The sequence below is a fragment of the Paralichthys olivaceus genome, chromosome 4 (genome assembly GCF_024713975.1).
Source record: "Paralichthys olivaceus isolate ysfri-2021 chromosome 4, ASM2471397v2, whole genome shotgun sequence".
Lineage (NCBI taxonomy): Eukaryota > Metazoa > Chordata > Actinopteri > Pleuronectiformes > Paralichthyidae > Paralichthys > Paralichthys olivaceus.
Window position 1 is genome coordinate 23,296,189 of NC_091096.1, and position 23,248 is coordinate 23,319,436.

Here is a 23,248-nt window from a genome sequence, read left to right on the forward strand (position 1 = left end):
TCTAAGGCCGGTTAGACTGCGTCCCCCAAAGGATGCAGACCCTGAATTGAGACAGTTTTAGCCTTTTGCTCGTCCAAAACTAAATGAGCAAAATGAGTTTAGTACCTATGAAAATTACAAACTAGTACTAGACCTGAAATAACATTAAAAAAAGAACCATCCTCATGTTTCTTGTTATTACTGAATTGATTCTTCAAAGACCTTCTTCACAGAATATATTTCAATTTGTCACTGTTAGTGTCCGACTGGAGGCATTATGTTTTCTCTGCCCTTCCGTCCTTGGTTCATGTCAACATAATACGTCAGGACCACTTTGAGGGAGTTTCTTTAAATATTGTACAAATTGTCACTTGAAGCCAAAGATGAACAGATTAGATGGTAAAATGTCAAGGTCATGGTGATCTCATAACATAAATCAGGAACAGCCAGAGAATTGTATTACATCTGGCTTAAACATTCACTTGGACTCATGGTTGACCTGATTAGGAGTTGGAGCTGTGACCTCGCCGATCTTTTCTTTCAAATGTTCACTAAGGCTCACGGACTAACAGATTATATTTCAGGGGTCAAAGTGACCTAGTATGTAGGTCAAATACCATGTGGGCTGAAACTGCACTGGTTATTGGAGGCATACAGACACAGTGAGGTAATTGTAGTTACACAAAGAAATAATGATTATGCCTGAATGTTATGGTTTGAGTGTGGGAACTCTATTAAACATTTTCTCACTGATCTAATGAAATGAGTCCCTAAAAAAAATCAGGTATTTGAAAAATGTTTTAATCGGTTGCATTTGCTTCCCCGAAATATCACTAACTCATGAAAGTAAGTGATGACCATGAACAACACTGTCATTACTCTGTCTTGTATCTTTACTTCCTCTCTGAATTCAACCTCACTGATTTCCTGTGTGAAACAGAGAAAGGAAAGTAGTTTGTTTGCAGTTCAACAGAGGTTTCCCAAAGACCAATGCACACTTCCTCCCATAAAACTTTATTCACAGAAAAGATAAAAAATAAAAAGACACAGGTTCAAAATGTAGAGTTAAGACCAAGCCTCAAATCACGGACAAATGAGATCAGTCATTATGCAACAAATATTTATTCTTTTAAAACGTTTATTACTGATTAAATTCATGTCGGGAAAAATGAATAGTACATCTCTTTTTCTCCAGTGTACAGCAAACCACAGCTGACGAGTGTGTTTCAACATAGAACACGGGGCATGTTTCACACATGCACAGTTTGGTGTGCTAATTATGTGTGTTTGTTCTATATTGAATATAAACACACAAATATATTTATATATACACATACTCGTAATGAATAGAAATCATAAAGTGTGAGATTTGACACCATCTCTGGGCCACGGAGGTCACAGTGACCTCTCGCCGTTTATCAGGATCCCACAGCGCCTGCCAGAGTCTGCCGAGACAATGACAACTAAACATATCCAACAGATTCTTAGCCAGTGCTCTTTTCATTTGTTACTCTCCCAATTCAAAATAGAAAAATATGTCAGTTTGTATGATGCTTTGCCTCTGTGACAAACCCTGGTGGTGCAAGTGGAGAGGGAGAGAAGCTCAGGCCGAACACACTGAGAACCAGTGCTGAGGTTCAGCCCCATTTGTTCTTACAACAACAGTCCCACTGTCTGTCACACTCTCATCACGGATGCAGAAAACCCTGTCCACTTCAACAAGTAGCGGGGGGGGGTGGTTGTGACAGAAGAGCAGAAAAAATATAACATGACATCAGACTTTTAACATCAGTTAACTGTTAAGAAAATTCTGCAAGCTGAGGAAACACAGTAAATCCATGACAGCCTAAATGTATGTCAGGCTTTAAATACCTCTTCAAACAAAGTATTACATGCTCAAAAATCAAGGCCCAAAACGTTTGCTGTGGATCGACGGTCACCGCCATGACTCACAGAGGCAGGTTTCCAGAGTGAGCGCCTCCTCGTGCCCCGTCAGTGACCAGATACAGGCGTGAGTCCGTCGCTGTGAGAGGTGATGATATGTGGGTGTCGGGGGAAGAAGGCTGGTGGCTGCAGACATATATAACTAGAGAGGGGGAGGGTGGGAGGGGACTTAGCCCTGAGCACTTCCTGAGGACTCAACACGGTCCATTCAGACCCTGATTCACCCTGCCTCTTGGGTGACCAGGGGCCACTATGGCAACAGTCCAATGAGAGGCTTCACTGAGCTCCGGATATATTTTTTTTTACTATATTGGCAGTATCATTCTTTAAAAAAAAAAAAAAAGGGGAAGGAAAAGGGTTTAAAAGCAAACTCTGAAAGCGTAGTAAGACTGCAGGGACCGCTGCTGTCAGAGCTCAACGGCTGAGAGCTCAGCCAGCGGATCATCGGCTCTGCTGCACTTAAACAAAAAGACAAAAAAGAATAAAATAAAATCAATTATTCTTGGCTCAGCACTACTAGAGGTTAGAGGGGAGAGGGCGGGAAGCTTGGCAAAACACAGACAAAGAAAAATAAAGCATGAGAAGTCCCCAGTTCTGTCCATCAGATTAGTTGCTAAATGTTGTCTACCAATCATCATCATCATCATCATCATCATCATCATCATCCATGTTATTTTCTTTTTCCCATCAAGTCAAATAAACAAAATCTAGGAGCTCATGATTAGTCGGAGTGAGCCGAGGTAACACAGGTGTCTGAAAAGCAGAAACTGTGGAGAGGTGGTGAGAGCTCCCCTTTAACTCAGACGCTTGATCCAAAGACCATCTCCTGACCCCTGCCCTGCCCCCCCCCCCCCCAAAAAAATACAACTAGAAAGAAACAAATAAATCCAAACGAGGTGAGCCCTCCTTCTCCTCAGGCACAGAGTCTGAGTCGACTCTGAATGTCCCATGTGCAGTGGAATGAGAAGGAGAGATGAGATACTGATGGAAGAATATGCAGGTTATGTGGATATAAATCTGGGAGTTATGGCAGTCAGTTGTCAGCTTGCAGATCCTTTAAGAAAGGAGGACCTCAGGTCAATAGTGCCCATCTGCTGAATTCCAAATAAAACTTGATCTGACATCTGATAAAATCTGTACATTTTTTTTAAAGTCTTCATGATTAGTCTGTCCAAAGGGGACATTTTTTTTCCATTTATTTTTTTAATTCTTTCACTGTATATTTATTAAATCTTAATCTGCTCTTTAATTTAGATGCTCTGAGTCCCATTGTGTATGCATGTGTGTGTGAAGAAGATGCTGCCGGCCTTTTGAGGATGGCTTCGAGTTTGCTAGCAGCACTTTTTCTTTCGTTTACTGTTCCGGGTGAGTTTGACCACGTCGTTCTGTTGCTGTTGCTGCTGCTTGGCTAGCACCTCCTTTTTGGCTCTTAGCACTAGCTCTGTGATGCAGTTGAACATCTGCAGGAGAAGCACAAATGTGAGTACAGCAGTCAGTCAGAGCAGCCACATCACACACAGTGAAAAACACGGAGATCTGATTGTTTACAGCCAAGGGAAGAGACTGTGGCAGAAATCTTTTAAAAAAATTTCTGTTTTGGAGAATCTGGTTGGTGCAGACAGTTCACGTTTCGAAGAACTATTAAATGAGGTATCCAAAATTAAGGGATTCTGAAATGTCACAATTTCTATCTTGGATTTTTCCTGACACACTATTTGTTCAAGGACTGTTGGAAATTTGAAAGTCCAATAATGTTTTCTGTTTTCACAGAATCTGACTATGATAAACCTTATCATAAGCCTTTCTAACCCGTCAATGGGTTTGGGGGGTTCAAGAAATGGTTTGTACAATAAACAACTGGACGCTTAGCAAACTGAGACACACTGCTGAACTCAAGCCTTCAGCCGAGCTGCTCCACACATCAGGCACGTCACAGAAACCATTCCACACAAACACATCAGTCTGAGCCAGACGACAGAAACAGTGAGTCACCTCTTCAACGTTGATGTTCTCTTTTGCACTCGTCTCAAACAGGTTGATTCCCATCTGCTCAGCAAACTTCTGCGCGTCAGTCGTCTCGACCACCTTCGAGTTAGGGTCATCGTTCTTGTTTCCCACTGGAAATAGAAAATATTGCCAGAATGACACAGCAGGACAACTCTGAGTCAACACAATGACATTACACTGCCTGCAAATAAACAGAGTCTATTTTTAAGCAATAAAAAGATTTTCTTTAAACACTCATTAAGAACACACTCACCTAATATTCGACACACGTCGTCACAGTTCTGGTTGATTTCATGTAACCATCGTTTGACGTTGACGAAGGAGTCTGCACTCGTGACGTCGTATACCACTATGACCCCATGTGTTCCCCTGTAGTATCTGAAAACAGCAGAGAGAGACAGAGTCAGCCTTTAACATTAAGTACAAATTACAGCCTGAGTGAAAATATTTATCTACGTACTGTGTCACACAATTATGAGTGAATGAAAACTAATGAGCAAACTAGCAGAGATGAGAAAACTGCAGCTACAAGTAATAGTTACATTTTTAAAATAGATTAAAGCAATGACAGACTGCAAAAACCAAATGTAATAAATTAATGGTTTAGGTAGTTAGATAAAAGTTTAAATTTATTGCTAAATAACTCAAAGAAGTAATAGATAAATGACAGGGAAATAAATAGTAGGAAATAACTCAAAGTAATGGATGAATTAAAAGGGTGAATGTAACAATGAGTAAATGGCAAATAGTTATGTCCTGTGTCAAGTCTGTGGGGTTTTGTCTGTCGTAAAGGTTGGTTCACCACTGAGGTGAGTAAAGCTGACGTCCAGCAGGAGGAGACAAAACTCAAGGATGACACATCAACCCAAAAGTGTAATTAAAAAAACACAATGACGCAAACTAATGATGCTGTTACTAAAGATGAGCTATGAGTCTGAGGAGAGTGCAGCAGAGTAACAGAGATGTCTTATTGTCCACACTGAGTCAATGGGCTGTGCTCTTAGAGTGAGTCAATTGAAATGATTGCTTCAATAATGCAACACTGAAGTACACAATACAGAGTATGTGACTGCTTGACAGAGACAACGACAAGTAAACCACAGAAAGACGACCAGGCAGTTCAAGTGCAAACCTGTGGCCAGGTCCAGGAAAGAGAGCATCCCTAATGTAGCTGCACTGAGCCAACACAAATAACCTTTTGTTAGGCTTACTCTGTGTGTGTGTGTGTGTGTGTGTGTGTGTGTGTGTGTGTGTGTGTGTGTGTGTGTGTGTATGTGTGGGGATATGGTGTCGTCCCCAATGTCCAGCAATAATGAGCAACCAAACAGCAGGGACGGATGGTTGTGTGTATATCTGTGTGTGTATCTGTGTGTGTGTGTGTGTGTGTGTGTGTGTGTGTGTGTGTTAAGTGCAAATGAAGAGAGAGCCATAAACACACACCACATGGGAACATGGCCCCCGAGCAGTCACCTTCCCTGTAGTAAAACAGCACAAACAGGGTAATAAAATGTTAATAAACCAGACCTCTCTCTCAGAAATCCTCCATCTACAGGGAACCATGACGCCCTATGGGTTTTACACGCCGACCTGAGCTGTTTCAGAAAGCTGGTTCAGTGAAAACTCAGAGTTATTTGACTCGGAGTTGAAGGAAAGTCTGGATTCACAGCTGGGATTAGAATGTTCCCCCACATACATCTCCTGTGACCACTTTAGATCAGATTTCACTTCCCAGCTCTACAAGTGAACACATATTTCTGTTTGGACTGAATTATGTTCTGGCTGAGTATGACAAGCAGGTCAAGTTAAGGGGTTTGGGTGTGCATGTGTGTGTGAGTGAGAGAGATGGAGACAGAAAGAGGGCGTGAGACAAGCAGGGGTTGTGGGTAAATCAATGCTCTGCTCACAGCTGTGCAAGATAAGATTATACTCACTCATTTTAGCTGATATTGCAGCGATAAGTCACAAATGAATATACATGCGGAGACGTGTAAAACTTTGAATTCATTGTGAAACTGTGGCGGGGCCTTCTGAGAACATTTTTATCCCAGCTGATTTTATTTTATTACTGTTTATTTTATTTCCATTTGTTTTCATTTAAATGATTCTACTGTCTATCTTATTTTATTGTACTACTTGTACTCTGATGTATTACGTGTTACTGTCTTCTTGTTGTACCTTATACTTGTGAAGCACTTTGGTCAACCAAGTTGTGCTGTATAAATAAAATCGACATTGACGTCAGCTGAGAAGGCAGTCTTCCATATGTGGCCCAGGATGTATTTGCCTTCACACAGCGAAGATAATAAGGCCCCTAGACCACCTCCAAGTGCAGTCTGTCTGAATGACTGGATCTCAAAAGATTCCTCCATGTGTCCCTGGTGTGTTCACATCTGTTCACATCTGTACTCAGAGATGACCACTTGTGATCAGATCACTCGGGGCTCAGTGAAAGCAGCTCCAACACCAACGACCAGAGGTAGTACTGAATAATGTGCAGAGGCGAGACAATCCAAGCAATCCAGCTAACTGCTGTGCAGACAGGTCAAATCAATCTGTCACGTCTCCTTCACATATTGGTTCTCATGTCAGTGTTTGATATTTACTGGCTGATGCATCTCATGCATACGCTCAATTTTTTTAAATGCACTGGCCTGCATGACAGCTAGCAGCTAGTTAGCAATGTAGTATTGTTAGCATAGCTGTGCTGTGTGTAGTATTGTTTCTGGTTTAACAGCACTGTGGTGAGAGAGTGACAGGAGTGTTCACAGTGTTTGTGTCTCTGAAACAACATCACACCTAGACAAGGGGGGGAAATTAGCATATCAGTGTTAAGTTTACATCGTGCTGACCAGAGCTGGAGCCATATTGCTTAATAAGCATGGGAAACAGTTTCACAGAGAGGGAGTCGCGCACTAAGGCACACTAACATGCACGTGCATGAATGCAGGCCTGGATCGGCCACTGAGATAATAGACAGACAAGCTCAGATCACAACACACGGAGGGGGAGTCTGAATTTGAGTAAGCACAGAGCCTCATTACTCCATTATATTTTCACACAGAAAATAGTGCTACATTTATGTTTATTGGTCATCCTAGGCCATCTGAGCGGATTGAGCAGGTCTCTGCCCACGATCCAGCGAAATTTATTTAGGACCTAATGAGGCACAACACTACTCTACTTCGGCGGCCTACCGGTCTTCTATCAGTCTGACTAGGCCGCCTGCTTGGTGGGGGGATTGCTACAGAACAACTGACAGGAGAGTCATACTCCTCAGGGGCTGAAGCATCAGCACTGCAGACTCTCCAGCTCTCTGGATGACTGGTGCCTCGATCGTCGTCACTGTGTACGTCATAGAAACTCTCAAACATGTGCTCTCGGCCTTGTTCAGGACAAACCTCAAAAGATTTGGACAATGATGGTTTTATATATCTGTTGGCTTTGGTAAGATGACTGCAGTTAAAACTGTGGATCACACCAGGGTGGCTGCTCAGACGCTGCCTCCTCATTCCGTGAGAGTGACGGCACATTAGTGCAAAGCTCTTATTTGGTGTCCACTGCAATGTCAAGCCAATGCATGTACCTTGTACGTTAACTGGAATGAACAGACAATATTCCAGCAAGGTACTGTACAAGGGAAACAAATCACTGGTGCACGACGCATGAACATGAGTAATTGGTTGTCAGACACAGTGAGGGACACTCTGGTGAAGAGGACAGCCGACAGCAGAGGAGAAAACCACGCCTGAACAATCTGGGTTTTTAAATTAAGGGTCAAGGACAGTCAACAAACTAGGGTCCCATTCAGAGCTGGTATTAACACAGAAAGACTGTCTGAAAACTTTATTTAATATATTTTTCTAAATTAATGGATTAAATAACTGTAATGTTAACAAGGTTGCTCATAGTGACAGACACACACACATATAAAAATATATATATAATATTATAAAAATAACTGAACTTTGCAGTTTTTCATCACAAAGCTATAGCTCATTGTTTTAATTTGACAGCACACAACTTTACGCTTTGATCACTCACATTACTCATGGCTGTCATTTTCATATGCAGCGGTTTCCGCGAAAGAGTCATGACAGCATGAAAATGTGTCATAGAGCAGTAGGACAGAGATGTTGAAAAGATATTTGTAATATTGCAATGCTTCATTCATTTTGTACTAACTGCCTTTTCTTGGCCAGAGATCTAGACCCAGTCAGCAGGAGGCTAATTGCTGCTGCATCTTCCAGTGACCCATTACAACCTCACATGAATGTGATGTAATCCAATTTCATTCACTAGCATCGTGCTGGGAACTGCAGAAGACAAGGCGAACGATGTAGGATATGTTTTGAAATCTTGCCCAACAGCCAAAGAGTTTCCATTGAAGTGAAGCAGGCGGCCGACCGTGCGTTTGATCTGCGTTAAGACTCAGTAAGTGAACAGATAGTGAATGAAATATAAAGATTTAGCTCACAGGCCTCATGTTTTACATTTGTGGGATGAGTGGGAACCTTTGTGTAGCAACATGAAACAATAATAATGGGAGTTCCAGCAAAGAGAAACCCACTAAGTCTGCACTCAAGGTGTAGAGACCAAAACACAAAATTTGATCTACCTAATTACACCAACGTTTGTCTGTATATGTAACGCACATCTCACGAACCATCCATCTTATCTTATGTTTCCTGTAAATTGTCCAGAGAAGTGTGGGGCAATTTACACATGCCATACATTCACTATTAACACAAATTAAATCAACAGGTGACAATGGAGGCGAGGCAGTGTGCTAACAGTCAGAAGAATTATTCAGCCCACTGACTATGTCCTCTGATATACTGCAATGGCTGGCAACTGGGTCAAACCACAGGTTCAAATCGACACCAGACAGACGCAGACATTGTCATGAGTTGCGAGTGTTGATCTCCATCATGTCAGCAACATAAAATCAGTTCCACTTGAGCAATCGGTCCACAAAGTAAAAGCACAACATCCATTTTATTGATGTAAGGCTTTGCATTGAGCAGCATTACAGAGTTGTAAACTTCCAGTAAATTATTAAATCATTCAAACCTATATAAACCACACACGTGACCAGAAATAAGGAAAATTCTGTTTAATTTATTAAACAATTATCGGCATTTCCGCTATGTTAATTTCCCACTGCAAAATTCAAGGTCAAGGCACACACACATTATAGACACAGTATCCCTGTGCTCTGCTGTATTACCATGCAGCATGTCCTCCGTCCTCACTCCCCCGCAGACTGCGCTCACTTTGCACATGAACAATAAACACCAACACTAATGAGAAGTTATTAGGACGCAAACAATACTTGAAGTTTAGAAGACACGTATTTAAAAAAAGTTTTGCCACAGACAACAGGAGACGAGATGTGCACAGTCAGGACATCGGGGTTAAAGAGACCGGAACGATCAGGATTCATGATCAGACACCATCGATTAATAACTGAATACATCTGATGGTCTTTGTTGGTGTGAAGAGGGACAGAGACAAGCACACACACACACACACACTTCATTCTCCTGGAAGAAGCGAGGCCTTGTTTATCCACAAACTTAAATATCAATTCCGCAGATTATTATAAAGATCGGTTCTACATGTGAGCTATTCTAAAAGAGCAGAGGATATTGATATGAAGTCATATCACCCAGCCCTAGTCAATTTGCGTGAATCATTGAAAGTAAACAAAGGACTATTTGCCTGACATCAGTGTGAAAGCAGCGCCACATGGCTACGATTAAACACTGGACATAAGTATGACACATCCAAGCCTAGGAGGGTAAATCCACCCAGCCCTTGTCATCATGAAGCACTACAGCATGAGACCAGGAGCCTCCTTTTCACATCTGTAATTAGGATCTGTGGGGAATTCCGCCCAGTTTCACAGAGCAGCACCAACTAATTCTGGTTGTCTACAAACTGCTTCCTCATATATAACAGGACCACAATGACACTTTCTTAGTTCCAGTTGTTGAAATGAAAACGAAAAGCTTCACCTGAAAAGTCTGTGTGTTCTTGTTTGTAAGTTTGAGTATGAATCTACTTACGTGGAGGTGATGGTGCGAAAGCGCTCCTGTCCTGCTGTATCCCAGATCTGTAGCTTCACCTTCTCCCCGTTGATCTCCACTGTTCGGATCTTAAAATCCACCCCAATCGTGGTGATATAGCTACCTGTAAACACACAAACACAAAACCAAGTTAATGACCCACACATTTGGAGCAAGAGGTCTTTAAAATATGCTGAGATAGAACCACATACCTGAAAATGTGTTGTCTGCAAAGCGCAGGAGGAGACTGCTCTTCCCCACGCCTGAGGAGGAAACACAAGCACAGGATAAGGTTTAGACAAGTACAGATTTCTCATAAATGATAAAATGATGCATTCTTTAAAATATTTCAATTCTGACTTAAACAAAATATTGCAATTGTATAAGAACACAGTGTTTAGAAGGTTTTGTGCACCACACAAGAGAAACTTTCCATATGGCTTAAGTTTAGTTTCTAATTATATCCTAGTTACCCGAGATTACCACCATGTGATGACTGTAAACCAAAAGAAGACGTCCACCTGAACATTTAATGTAATCTTCGTGTTCCCACAGATTTTGTGCTTTATAAAGACAAAGTTGTTCAGCGTGATGGATTTAAGTTTAACAAGGCAGCACCTTTAGTGTTCATTGAAAGCATCTTGACTGTGCTGACACAAGCTTAATCCTTGCTATCACAGATGTAACAACTTTTAAAGGCTTGTGTCGAAGCCACAGAGGCATGACAACACACTGGAACAAGTACTAGAGTGTTCCTAAAATGATCGAGCATTAAAATAGGTTTTAGGAAGAAATAGATAAAAGAAGAAGGAAAGCAGAGGGCTAAGGGGGGTGGGGTTTAAAAGAAGACAGATGAGAAGGAGTGCTGTGTCTTCATCAGATCAGTTCTCAGGTAACTACTGGAAGTTAGGAAGTGACTCTGCTGTCCGGCCTGGGTGTGACTCAACCTGCAGCCCTGTGTCTTCGTCTACCTATTGTGTAATTGTCATCTCATGTTTGATCGGTCGCAACATAAAAAGCTCTCAGGTTCCTGTGGCCTCCATGCTGCAGCTTTTTGTTCAAACAAACAATAACGAAAAGCTTCAAAGGAGAAGAGAGGGAGAGAGATCATATTTTTGTACTTGAGAAGCTTGCCTTTGTTCTGTCTTTCCAAAAACTATCCGAAAGAATAAAACATCCAGTTTGACAGTGACAGAACTATTCATTTCCATGCCTGGAACTTGTGCGTCTTCGTGGTACTCCATAGGTTTTGCAGAGGAGTGGCATCTTATGTGTTCGATTAGGTGCTTGACGAAATATCAAGTTACATAACTGCTCTAGTGTCAGACCACTGTGTCACGTGCATGTCCTACTGTGACAGGCCAGAGGCTAAGTGATAAAACTCAGCCTCAGTGCAGCGTGGGTAATCCAGTGTGTGGAACGTGTGGATTCTCAGTAGCACCTCTGTCTACAGGGTCGGGAACATCTTTCCTAAATGGACTTGATGCATCACAGCAGACAGTTGTGTTTCCACGCTGCAGCTGAGGGGGACAGTGGCCTCTGTGTGTGAGTGGCAGTGAGGGACTTGCTGTGCCGCCTGACCCTCTACTGTGAGCAGCCAGCTGATGGGGTGGTGCCAGGATCAGGGCTGTCAATGAACGCAAAGATCATTTCCCACAAAGAGGTCCTGCAGGAGGAGGCTCCACTGCTTCTTAGGGTGGAGCCGCATTGAAAAGGCACCTCAATGGGGGGAGATAGAAGAAGAGCACATCAGGTGTAAACAGACCTGAACGATGCACCTACCTGGGACATGATATCACAGCTAAGGTAAACACGTAGCAGGTGGTGTCTCAGCAGGTCAGCAGACATGTGCACTGAACTGCATGTTACTACAGTTGTCAATGAGCAGTTCATCAGTGTCACTTCACCACACTTTAACAGGCTGGACGCAAAGATGCAAACCAGAGGCTGCAGTGCAGCATTCCTCCACTGTGAAGCTGCTAGCACTAGCATGCTAAATAACAAAACGTATCTTGCTAACTTAATCTCATTTAATTTACCTGACAACAGAGCAGTGGGAATATCAATCGAGAAATTCGAGTTGATGTACGTAGAAGTCAATTCCTCCAAGGCATCAGCTTCTGAGTGCAGCTACCGTGAATGAACATTAGCCCTGTGTGTACTGTTAGCCCAACTTCCAGCTAGCTAGCTAGGCTAGCAGGGGTTACAAACAAGAGGCCACATTAAAGCAGCGTGAGACCTCTGTACAGTGGTTTCGGTCCCAGTGCGTCTTCGTTGTGTTGCTATAATAAATGTGTGAGTCGATATGAGCACAGGAGCAGAGATTCATCGACACAAACCCTGATGATCTGGAGGCGATATCCGGCCTGATCGCTGCCATGCCCGGACACACAACCTCCGCCCAGTCACCGCCACAGAAATATGGCGGGTGTGTACATTTCACATATAAATTCCATGCATCAAACGAACATATGATAAGTAGTACATGTGTCAGACGGATACACACGGGCCTTAACATTGCATTTCTGCTTCGCTCCCTGAAAAAAAACAGGACAAGGCCCACTTCCCGTCCCGCATCCCCGGCGTCGGCTTACCGCTGTCACCGATGATGAGCAGCTTGAAGAGGTAATCGTAGTCCCTTGCCATGCCGGTAGCTAGTGGCTCACCCCCGCCGTGTGCCGCTTCGTAGCTCGGTTCTCTGCCCGACCCCCTCGGCCCGTGGAAATAAAAAATCACCAGCCCTCCAGAATCCCACGATACGAGAGAAAACGACCACTAGAAATCCTACAGACGCTTAGCCCCCGAGCCGGCGGCGTTTTTTCTCGGGGTTTCACGGCGTCAGCAATCCTCCCTCTCCGCTGCAAACAGCCGGAAACTCCGCTTCCTTCTCTGGTGGAGCTGCACCCAACTCTGACCCGGCCTCACTGCGCAGGCTCCGGCTACAGCCCGGCCGTCCCGTCCCATTGATGAAGCGCACTCATGCTGCTGGGAGGGCACGGTCCTCCTTTATCTAAAGTAACTCTATAGTATTCTTGCAGTAATTGTCACATTGCACTATATCCATCCATCTACCTACACGTGGATAACCATCAGCTCTATTATACGGTAGGATCACGTCATCCTAACCACCTCAACGGTGCATGATGGGATAAGGTTAATATGTCCAAGCAGCGTGACAATTTGAAAGACTTTTCCCACAGATGTTAATGTTTACTTCTCGTGGTGATGATGCTTTTAGAGCCAAAAACAAGATGATGTCAAAATGACACTCAAGTGCTAAACGTCCTTACACCCCCCCCCCTTTTTTTTAAAAATTCTGAATCCTCCATTGCACCTACAATGTAAAGAACCTAGTGAAAACACAATAACACACTCCATTATGAAATCATGATCTTTTTATTTTGTATTGCCTTTTTACAACCGTCTCAATTGACATAAGCATGTTTTTGTTTGTACTCTTACAAGAGGCTGTTTTTGCCCCTGAACAACTCTCACACACAATCCAAATAAAAGTTAAAGATAGGGGTGTCACTTCATTACAGTGATGTCTTGACTGCTTGAAATCATTTTTGGTAAAATAAGTAGCAAAACACAAAACATCAAAAAAGAATTTGGCCTTGTGTCTTCCTAATTTAATTAATTACAGGGGGACAACCTGCACAGTGTGAGATAAAAGAACAAAGTTATAAATCGGGCTTAAACGCCACTAAAACAATTATTTGAGGAAGAAAAAAAAAATTTGTTGGGGGTAATATGTAGGAAGTCAGTCAAAAACCAACCCATCTCAGCCTTTGTCCATGAAAGGCAACATGGGCACGTGTGGTGAGTGTGTCTGGGGCTCTCAAACAGTGAAGACTTGTTGTACATGTCAGTCAACCTTCTGTTAATTTCTCCAGATGTCACTTTATGGTTCAGTCCTGCTCCATCATGTTAGGATGGTGTCATCTATCTCTTCATTAGAGTCTGGCATGCTGGCGATTTTCTTCAAAGACCGGCGGTGACACTCAGACAGTAGGTCGTTACTTGCAGAATCCAGAATGGCAGTAATACTCTGAAGTGAAGGAAGAGCAAAAAGTTAAAACAAGAGAACAACAGTTTTTTCTAATGTACATCATCTCCATCTGTAAATTATATTAGGAATGGTTTGCAATCTGACCTGCATGGTTTCCTCTCCCTGGCGGAGTCGTAACAGGTTGACGATGGTGTGTTCGCTCTGGGCTCTGACGCTAGTGTTCTTGTCCTTGGTGTTGTCCAGCAGACTCTTCAGCACAGGCTTGATGAGACTGGCCTCCATTGAGGGCGTATCCGGGTCTTTGAACACCCACCAGAGCACCCGCTCCGACACCAGTCTGATGTCACTGGACTGATTCTGAAGACACTGTGTGACCACAAAGACGGACGACATTATATTACAAAGCCTCCATAGATTTCACACTGTGAAAGCAGGTACTCTTCACCGTATTTATTCATTCAAACTCTTGTAGATTCATGTCTAACTAACTAATGACTAATGCACAACTACAGTATGCATCCTCGTGCAATCATCCTAGTAGTACATTTATCTACAAACAATATTCATGTCCGTAGCGATTTGTACACATTCTGCATTTTTATTTGATTTATTATTTTCAGTCTATTGCCTTTTTTACATTCTGACTATCTGCTGCTGTAACATGTAAAGCTTCATCTTATTTTATCTTACTATTAAGATTTACTGTACAACTTAATACTTTGAGAAATTAATAATTGATCAACGATATCTGACTGAAGTTCTTGAGGCTTCAAAGAACAAATACATGGATTTGAGAGGACTGGTATTTTCCTTGCTGATTAAATACCATCATATTATTACAACTTTTAAATCTATGAATTAAAACTTCATAATACTATTAACATATGAGCAAATCTAACATGGTAAAAGAATAGTAAAGAGAAAAACAACTGACAACCCCTAATAGCCCCTCATATCAAAGTATGAAGGGAGCAGCCAATTGTTTATCAATGACACCCACTTCCTCGCATGTACAAAGGAAGAGGGAAGGGAAGCCTGTGATTATTATTAGCTGATTGAAACGGTTCCTGCTTTACCTTGACTAACTGTGTGATGATGCGCTGCGAAATATTACTGCTTCCCTCTGTCCTGAGATGATGCCTCATCAGAAATCCCATCGCTCTGATTCCACTGGTGGCAATGGGGATCTGGAAGAGCAGAGAACAACATGTATTTAAAGAGAAAAGAGGTAGGTTAATGTACGATTTAAGGAAATAGTAAAAGGCAAGGAACTACAGGATGAATTACGTCCACAAAAGGGGTTATGTTTTCCTCTGCATTATAAAAAACCTATTAGGATTTCCATGAAATTGATACAGCGAGATGGGACTTCTTTGGCATTTTGCATGAATCTTGATGAAATAAAATTCAGACATATTTAAGGGTTTGGTATCGATGAGTATGGACTTTCTGATTTGTTTGTTTGCAGGACTACTCAAAAACCACTAAACCAGTTTTCATTCAAATTGGTGGAGGGGTGGTGCATGGCCCAAAGAGGAATCCATTACTATTTAAAGTGGATCCAGATAAACTGGCGGATCTCAGAATGAGTTTTTCTCATGGCGAGATAGGGCATTAGCCTTGGAAGAGATATATGTTGACTGAGCTATTTGTGTAGTTATAAACATTTGAAGTTTTTGTAGTTTAAAAAGAATAAAACATGCAAATACTGTTTGCTAAATCTTTGAATAGTGTAATAATCCACAATCAACTTTAGAAGAAGACTGATACCATACATGTCTGTCACAGAAAGTATGAAGCCACAGCAAGGAGATGTTAGCTTAACTTAGCATCATTACTGGAAACGGGTTAAAAGCGCTCTATTCAAAGTTAAGAAAAAATGATGTCCAGCGTTATTACTCATTTAATTAATCAATTAGGTTGAATTATAGATTATGAGCTGGAGCAGCTCTTAGATGGAAGGGGCTTTCTGAACTCTGCTGGTTTCCTACTAACCTGTGGTAACAAGTTTCCTGCCAATAAATTGTTGAGCACATCTCTTTCAATAAAACCACAACATATAAATAACCGTATTTCCAAATATTTAAAACAATTTGAGATGAGTTGTCATAGAACGGTGGACACAAACTTGTTCCTCACCCTGTCAGCGGTGGCGTTGGTTAAAATGGTTTCAGATACAGTGTCAAAGTATTCCTTCCCACACAGCTTCTCAGGAGCAGACTTCACAGCTATGGCCAGAGCCAGGCTCCGACCATGACGGACCATCCAGTCCACACCAGACAAGTCCGCTAAAGAGAGAAGTAAAAAATAAATGAATTTATTAATTCATGCAACTCAATGTTTTACTGATGAATAAGAGAAGAGTGGAAAACTAGGTAAAATACACACACAGGACTTGTAAAGCTTTATTGATTGAGTTGTATTAGATATCCTGTTTAATAAAGATATTTATAAAAATACATGAACAATGCTTTTTGAGATTATGCAGGTTCAGTCTATGCAACATGTAATTGGTAAGAAACAGCTGTCCGTGTTACTGAGAACAATTAAATTGACAAACCATCACTATACACACATACAGACATATTTGGTTAAACTGGACGACTGAAGGTGATGATGTTGCATATAGATACCAACCTAAGACGTGCTGAAGTAACACACTCCTCAGCTCATCCTCTGACAGGAAGGCACACAGCTCACCAACACAGCCTGCTGAAGCCATTCGAGTTGCATCCTACACACGCACACACACACACACACACACACACACACACACACACACACACACACCAGACGGAGCAAGGTTCAGTGTCATTTATTCTAAAACCACCTTTTCAGAAAACCACATCCTCTGTCTGGCTTTCGTTTTGTCTACTTTGATCTCAGAGAAAATGACAGCACTGAACATCTCTCTGTGAAATGTCTTCTGTGTTTATACATTTATTTAACTGATAATTAATTCAGTATTTAGTATTCAATAACCATTACTGGCCCTGAGGTAAAAAAAAAAACGGGCATGCTGCAACAGAAAAATGTCCCAGCTCGACTCAATGCTGCAAGACATTTGCTCCTCCTGTCATACCTCATCATGTCCCAGCATGCCTAGCAATGTGGTGGTAATGTTCTTGCGGATGGCTGGGTCCACCTTTGACCCGGCCCCCTGGATGACAAACCTCAAGGCTTGGAGCATAGTCTCCCTGACGGGGCAAAGAGCACAACACAGGAATTAGTATGACAACAGCATTAATTAAGAATAGGAGGCCAACAGTAATGGATTTCTTAAGTGCAGATAACAATTGTAATGCTTAAAAACATAAAAATATATCTGGTCAGGTTGTATTCAACCATAAACAAACAAATACAATGCTTTAGGTTTGGTTAATAAAGAAAGCCAAAGTTCACTGACTGAAAATTAATTTGTCAGTTCCCTCTGGTGGACAAATTATGCAATGGAGATACTATCGTTAAATAAACCCAAACATCACTGTTTCTCAGACTTTGCTTCTTGATGCCTTAAACTAACACATTATGTGTTTATGCCAAGTTCTTGGTTATTGGATCACTGTGCAGTTCACACTACAAGTCTTTGCTGTCTTGTGATCAGGAGCACTGTCACTGTGAGTTCACACTACGTGACGGACACTACAAAATCCTTCACCAGGAGAAACCCTCGACTAGTATATCTGGTTTCCATTGATGGGAGTTTCTTGAATCGTGTCTTTCACACTTGCTATTCAAACCCTGATTACGCTCTGACTTGGGGCTTTTGCTTGTGATTTCCAAGAATCACTGGTGACTGGAAAATTCGGCAAGAAATGTAGTGTGAACTAGGCATTACGATTCCTCTTCACAGGATAGGGGTTTGATTGTGTGCGAGCTGAATTCATAGCATCTTGCCTCATCAGATTTGAGGCATTTAAGTCTTAAAGAGGTAATAGTTGAAATTATACAATCACTACTCTCACAATCTCATGTATGCATTTGTTATTCAACACCAAATTACACTTCAATATTGAATAACTAAAAACCACCATCCTCAATAGGAATCAAAAGTTCATATATAAATCATTATATATGCACAGTCAATTTCAGCTTAATCATTAAGTTCCCAAAAATAGCGAGTCTCTTCCAACCTAAGCTCCAAGTATCTGTCTCCTGTAGGAGCCCTCACCTGACTCCAGCGTCCTCTGCGTTACGAATGGCAGACAGCTGCTCAGTGAACAGTGGGTCCACCTTGGTGTGGATGGAAACCAGCTGGCCCAGAGCCTCGGCAGCCCTCAGCCTCACTGCACGGCTTGAATCCAACAGGGCCTTCAGGAAGGTGGTCTGCAGCTGAGGGAGGAAGGGCTTCAGGGCGATGCCGACCTGGAGGAGGAATACGAAGGTTTGAGCCAAAAGATGGAAGTCGAGACAAAATTAAACTTGATGTGTGATATGTCTGCATATTCAACAGTATTTTTGGTGTCCCATTGGGGGATGCAGGTGCAGACCTTTGCCAGCAGCAGGGTTAGTGTCTCCAGCAGAGCGGTCTTCACTGTCCAGGCAAACCGGTCTCCCAAGATACGAATGAGAGGTCCAGTTATGTTGACAACAGAGGGTCTCAGTGCCTCAGGAGACGTCAGTTTGATGACGCCTCCTAAAGCTTTCGCTGCCTCTTCTTTCTGCTCAGGGCTGCCGGTGAGGACACCTTCTCTGAGGACAGGCAGGATACAGGTCACGCCCTGTGGACAGAACATAATAATGATTAATCTGTTTATGTTTTGATTAAATGCTTAATTACTCTGTAACATGTCTTAAAAGCTTAATCTGACAACTTCACATTGCATTTTCAATGTTGATACAAGTGTTTTCCATTCATTATCTGGACTGGTGGCCCACCACAGTTATATAACGAACCCCAAGAGGTGTGTACGCTTTAATAATAACTCATGACAAGATAAGAGATCTCTAATTTGATGTTTTGCACCATTGCTGCATTGTATAGCTGTGTGCAGTGCTATCTGCTGAATGCTCACTCGTGCCATCGTCCATAAACTAATTACTGGCCTTACAGACGTAAGTTAGACTGCACAGTTTCAGCTTTGCACACGTGAGTGGTATGCAACACAGTTCTTTCTCTAACGCTAACACTTGTTTTTCGCCCTTTAGTCTTTGAACCCATCACTCGGAATCTTTAGTGCATGGGAGTATTTGTCCGCCCACACATTCAGCCCCAATACCGCCATAGATTTAATGAATTTTGTGGGAAATGCTTTTAAAATATATTAACCAGAGAGCCAAAGAACTGCTCATATTTGTGAAACTGGAACCACTGAAAAACAGATAAGTGGAGACATTTCTATGAATTACAATCACATATGTGGGGGGTTAAAATAGAACTACCAAGAATGAAGTCACCAAGCTGTTAATGAAGTCTTAGTGTTTAATGTGTCAGCAGGAGCCTCTTACCTTCTTGGGCAGACAGAAACCAGGCAGGTGCTGACCCCTCACGTCTGCAGCTGCTGATCTAATGTCTCGGTGCAGGTCATCGATTAGAGCCAGCTGGCTGCTGGCATCCAGTTTCTGTGAGACAGAAAGTAAAAACACAGTGTCCACATTTACTCTTTGACTGTACAGGACTAAACTCTTTGCTTTATTTCTACCATGTTGTATAAATAATAATATGGCATCTCTACATCAATCGAAGCTGTGTACAGGTACTTTTCATTTCCACTTCAACACACCTTGGTGATGGAGTTGATGGTGTCCCAGCTCTGAGACAGGACCTCTGGGTTGGAGTCATTGAGAAGGCGGATGAGGCTGGACAGTAAAGTGCGTGTGTGGGAACTGTAGTCCAGGCGGGTACGAGCAAAGTAGGCATTGAGGATGGTGACGGCAGCCTGTCTGTGGCCGGGGTCAGCACCTCGTGTGGACTCCAGCAGGTCCTCTATGATGATGCGCTGGCCCACTTCGTCTTCCACTGACAGGATCACTGTTTGGCAGCTGCACAGCTCCTGAGGCAACCATAATTCATCAGGGTTATTGTTAGTTCTTTATGAGCATGAATACAACACGATAAGGCTGAAGTGCAACCGGAGCGGTGGATGTAATAATTTGTGGGTGCTGGTGTTACCTGTGCTTCATCCTCTGTTCCCAGCTTCCCTTTGAGAGAGGAGAGCAGAGCAGGCAGAATGACACCTAAGTGGCGTGTCAGAGCGTCACCAGCCACGGCGGACAGGAAGGCAAGCACACGGGTGTTCACAGGAGGAGCAGTGAGCTGGTGAGGGAGGACATCAGCCTTAGTCAGTCATCTACACACATTTATATGGACTTACACAAGAAAACTAGACTGTGAACATTACCTTTGGAACTAAGTAAGGCAGAACAGAGCGACTCTTCACAGCCATGACCTGCTTAAGACCATCCAGAGCAAAGCCAGCCGTCTCCTCGTCATCCTGGGAAAACACATTCAGTGTATTATAGACCAGATTTCTTTTTAATGCTATCTGGATTTAAGACTATTTGTGTCCTTGTTCGCTCACCAGCTGTTTGAGCAGGTTAGGCAGAATGTCATCCAGCGCCTGGTGACCAATGGTTGCATGGAGCTGCTCGAAGGTTTTGGCTGCAGCCTCTCGAACCTCCTCCAGTGGGTCACATAAAGCCTTCCTGACTGTGGGGACCAGTGATTCAGAGAAGACAAGTACCTGCAGTACAAACACCACCAGGTTAGTAATTCATGTCTGTTTCAGTTCTCAGACTCTTGGTTTCAGTTTTCAGTAATTTTTTAGATTTAGATCCTGAACTAAAAAGGAATCGACTTTCATAGTAAAATGACGACAATAAACAGTGCATTAAAAAGGGCACTCATTTCTCTTTGAGGGACTGAACCTAGCACTTTGCCTTTGTTGAAGAGAAATGTGTGTGACTCACCGCATCTCTGCTGGTGGACTTCATGATCTCACTCAGGCCAATGCAGACGCCCTGCCTCTCATCGCTCTTGTCAGAGCGCAGCCCCTCCTCTAGGATGGGAATGATCTCAGGGAGAATCTTCTCTCCCAGCTTCCTCACCAGGTCACCCAATGTCCGAGCAGCAATCTATAACCACATGGACACAGTATCAGTAAAAAAAAACCCTGTGGGGGGTAATTATACATCCACAACATAGCAAGGTCAACCAGGGAGCATAAAAAGAAAGGACTGTGAAGTGAAAAGGAGTAATACCGTTCTCTTGTCAGGGCAGGTGGAGGCAAGGAAACCGAGCAGGAGAGAGAAGAGGGTTGGGAGGATCTCTCGAAGGGTTCTGGGGGTGTTGGACACCACGATCTTCCACACGTGGAGGGAAGCCTGTCGAACCACAAGCTGGGTGTCTGAACGACCCATATAGAGGCCAGAGAGGACACGGTTACGCCGCTCAGCGCCAAGAGCACCAATAATGGCCTGTGGGGGAAGGTCAAAGGTCAGCAATGCTTAACAAATCAATGTTGAACATATTTGAAAAACAGACAAACAAACCCCTCATTTGAAGTTAAGTATCAGTATGTTGTGTTTTTTTATTAACTGGATAAATATGTTTTGGATGTGTTGTTGGAAATTCACTTTATTTGATGCTGCTGTTCCAAAGTTGTCATCCTCGGAGGCCGTCTCTGTGGTCATCTTTCCTGTTACTCCGGAGATATGGAACAGAAGATCTCCAAGCAGCTGCACAGAGCTGAACCTGAACACCAACAACAGCATGGACGCACATTTAGTCAACACATGGGTGACATTCATTCGATCAGCAACTTGTGACTGTGTATTTAAATCAAACCTGATTCTCCACAGGTCATCAAACAGGCCCTGTTCCAGCTCAGGAAGCAGAAGTGCGATGGCGGTCTCTGCATACATGCTGACGACTCGCTGGCCCGCTCGCAGTGCTGTGTCTCTCACATATTCATTCTCATCAGCCAGGGCCTGGCGGAGAACATAGAAAGAGGAAGAGATACTGAGCTGCAGTGTAGTGTGATCGGCAGAATGATACACAGCTAAATGATTGAGGTACTTGAGTCAACGACAAGGCAGTTTCCTGATATAGATGCACACAATCAAAACACAAAATCTCAACTCCAGAGTTTCAGCAAATTAAATTTAAGACCTTTTTAAGTCCATAGAATGAAATTTAGGACCTGTCAAATAATTAGATACAATGGAATATCTGAGTCCCACAATTAGTAGCACTTATGGTCTAGAAAAGGGGAAGTAGCCTGGTAAAGAATAACCTTCGAGTCAGAAAGTTATCTAAAAAATTACAGTCAGACACAGTAGTGATCAGTTTAACTTCGGTTTAACGTGGTGATAAAGGAGGGGATTCTTGTGGCTGTTTTTTTGGGGAGAAAAAAAGGGGTTTTGAGAATAACTACAAGTCATAATTTAAGAGAAATAATGTCAATTTATGTCAATACTCTGTCGTCCATGTCCTGTGTTTATGTTATCCTGTGTTGACATCCAGACTGGTGCACATTTGTTTTCAGTATATGCTGATGGTAAAAAGCTATATATTAGCTACCCATACATTTGAGTACTCTGTCAATAAATACATTTCACCACACAAATCTTTTGTTTTTGAAAGGGAAATCAATCTATAGCTTGTCTTCAGCATTTCCTTCTATAAAATAACGAATGTCCATTTAATATGTATACCTATGTATATGGATACATAAAACATACTAACACATTCTTGCCCACTACTGAGTGGCCACTACCTTGAGAATGCAAGGGATGATGGGCCCAACGTAAGGAGTGAACTTGTCTCCAAAGGTCAGGGGCAGGTAGATAAACATCATGATGTATCCGTCTCTGACGTGGGAAGCGATGTCGACCTTGCTGGCTGTCTGCACCACATCCGGCATCAGCTTGTCCAGCTTCTCCACTCCCAGTCCAGCCATCACCTCAGCCAGACCTGAACACAACAACACACAAAGCAGTCAGTGACTCAGTTGTTGAATGATATTGGGAACAAATCTCCAGCAACACACAAGAGAGTGAATAAGAACTGACCTTGTGCAGCTCCGGAGCGATCTACAGAGCTCTGTTCAGAGGCCAGTGTTTCCATGAGCCATGGCAGGAGGTCGTCGAAGCAGGTCTCACCCATCCCCTTTACCATCGCACCCAAGGCCTTGGCTGAGACAGTACGAACCTGGAGAGGAGAAGAAGAGCAACTATAACTTCTACTTTATACAGCAGAACGCACATTAGTGGGGCATGTTCCAGAAAGTGGGTGCAG

The 23,248-nt window shown here is 42.7% G+C and overlaps 2 protein-coding genes across 2 annotated transcripts in view; both read right to left on the reverse strand.

Moving 5' to 3' along the window:
- Positions 1-1,082: 1,082 nt before the first annotated feature.
- rab35b (RAB35, member RAS oncogene family b) lies at positions 1,083-12,974 on the reverse strand. Its single transcript, XM_020093940.2, has 6 exons — positions 12,593-12,974; positions 10,211-10,261; positions 9,999-10,122; positions 4,184-4,308; positions 3,916-4,040; positions 1,083-3,383 (listed from the first exon to the last, which is right to left on the reverse strand). The coding sequence occupies exons 1-6, from the start codon at positions 12,642-12,644 to the stop codon at positions 3,255-3,257; spliced, it is 606 nt and encodes a 201-aa protein (XP_019949499.1). The 5' UTR covers positions 12,645-12,974; the 3' UTR covers positions 1,083-3,254.
- A 401-nt stretch (positions 12,975-13,375) lies between these two features.
- Positions 13,376-23,248, reverse strand: part of gcn1 (GCN1 activator of EIF2AK4) — a 28,974-nt gene continuing 19,101 nt past the window's right edge. Inside the window, exons 39-57 of the mRNA XM_069524300.1 lie at positions 23,023-23,161; positions 22,728-22,924; positions 21,797-21,939; positions 21,586-21,703; positions 21,211-21,426; positions 20,920-21,084; positions 20,532-20,693; positions 20,352-20,444; positions 20,123-20,266; positions 19,734-20,003; positions 19,459-19,572; positions 18,501-18,731; positions 18,182-18,375; positions 17,093-17,207; positions 16,648-16,744; positions 16,150-16,298; positions 15,087-15,197; positions 14,155-14,376; positions 13,376-14,049 (exon numbers count right to left, since the gene is read on the reverse strand). Of these exons, the coding sequence (XP_069380401.1) occupies positions 13,924-14,049; positions 14,155-14,376; positions 15,087-15,197; positions 16,150-16,298; positions 16,648-16,744; positions 17,093-17,207; positions 18,182-18,375; positions 18,501-18,731; positions 19,459-19,572; positions 19,734-20,003; positions 20,123-20,266; positions 20,352-20,444; positions 20,532-20,693; positions 20,920-21,084; positions 21,211-21,426; positions 21,586-21,703; positions 21,797-21,939; positions 22,728-22,924; positions 23,023-23,161 (3,006 nt within the window). The 3' untranslated portion in view covers positions 13,376-13,923. The remainder of the gene's footprint in view (positions 14,050-14,154; positions 14,377-15,086; positions 15,198-16,149; positions 16,299-16,647; positions 16,745-17,092; positions 17,208-18,181; positions 18,376-18,500; positions 18,732-19,458; positions 19,573-19,733; positions 20,004-20,122; positions 20,267-20,351; positions 20,445-20,531; positions 20,694-20,919; positions 21,085-21,210; positions 21,427-21,585; positions 21,704-21,796; positions 21,940-22,727; positions 22,925-23,022; positions 23,162-23,248) is intronic.

What these genes read in the sequence shown, in the direction of transcription:
- rab35b (XM_020093940.2), bottom strand. Translation starts at nt 12,644, where the DNA reads ATGGCAAGGGACTACGATTACCTCTTCAAGCTGCTCATCATCGGTGAC. An exon ending in TTTCGCACCATCACCTCCAC is followed by an intron (nt 4,309 to 9,998) that starts GTAAGTAGATTC and finishes TGCTGTTTTCAG; the next exon opens with ATACTACAGGGGAACACATG. An exon ending in CGACGTGTGTCGAATATTAG is followed by an intron (nt 4,041 to 4,183) that starts GTGAGTGTGTTC and finishes TTCTATTTCCAG; the next exon opens with TGGGAAACAAGAACGATGAC.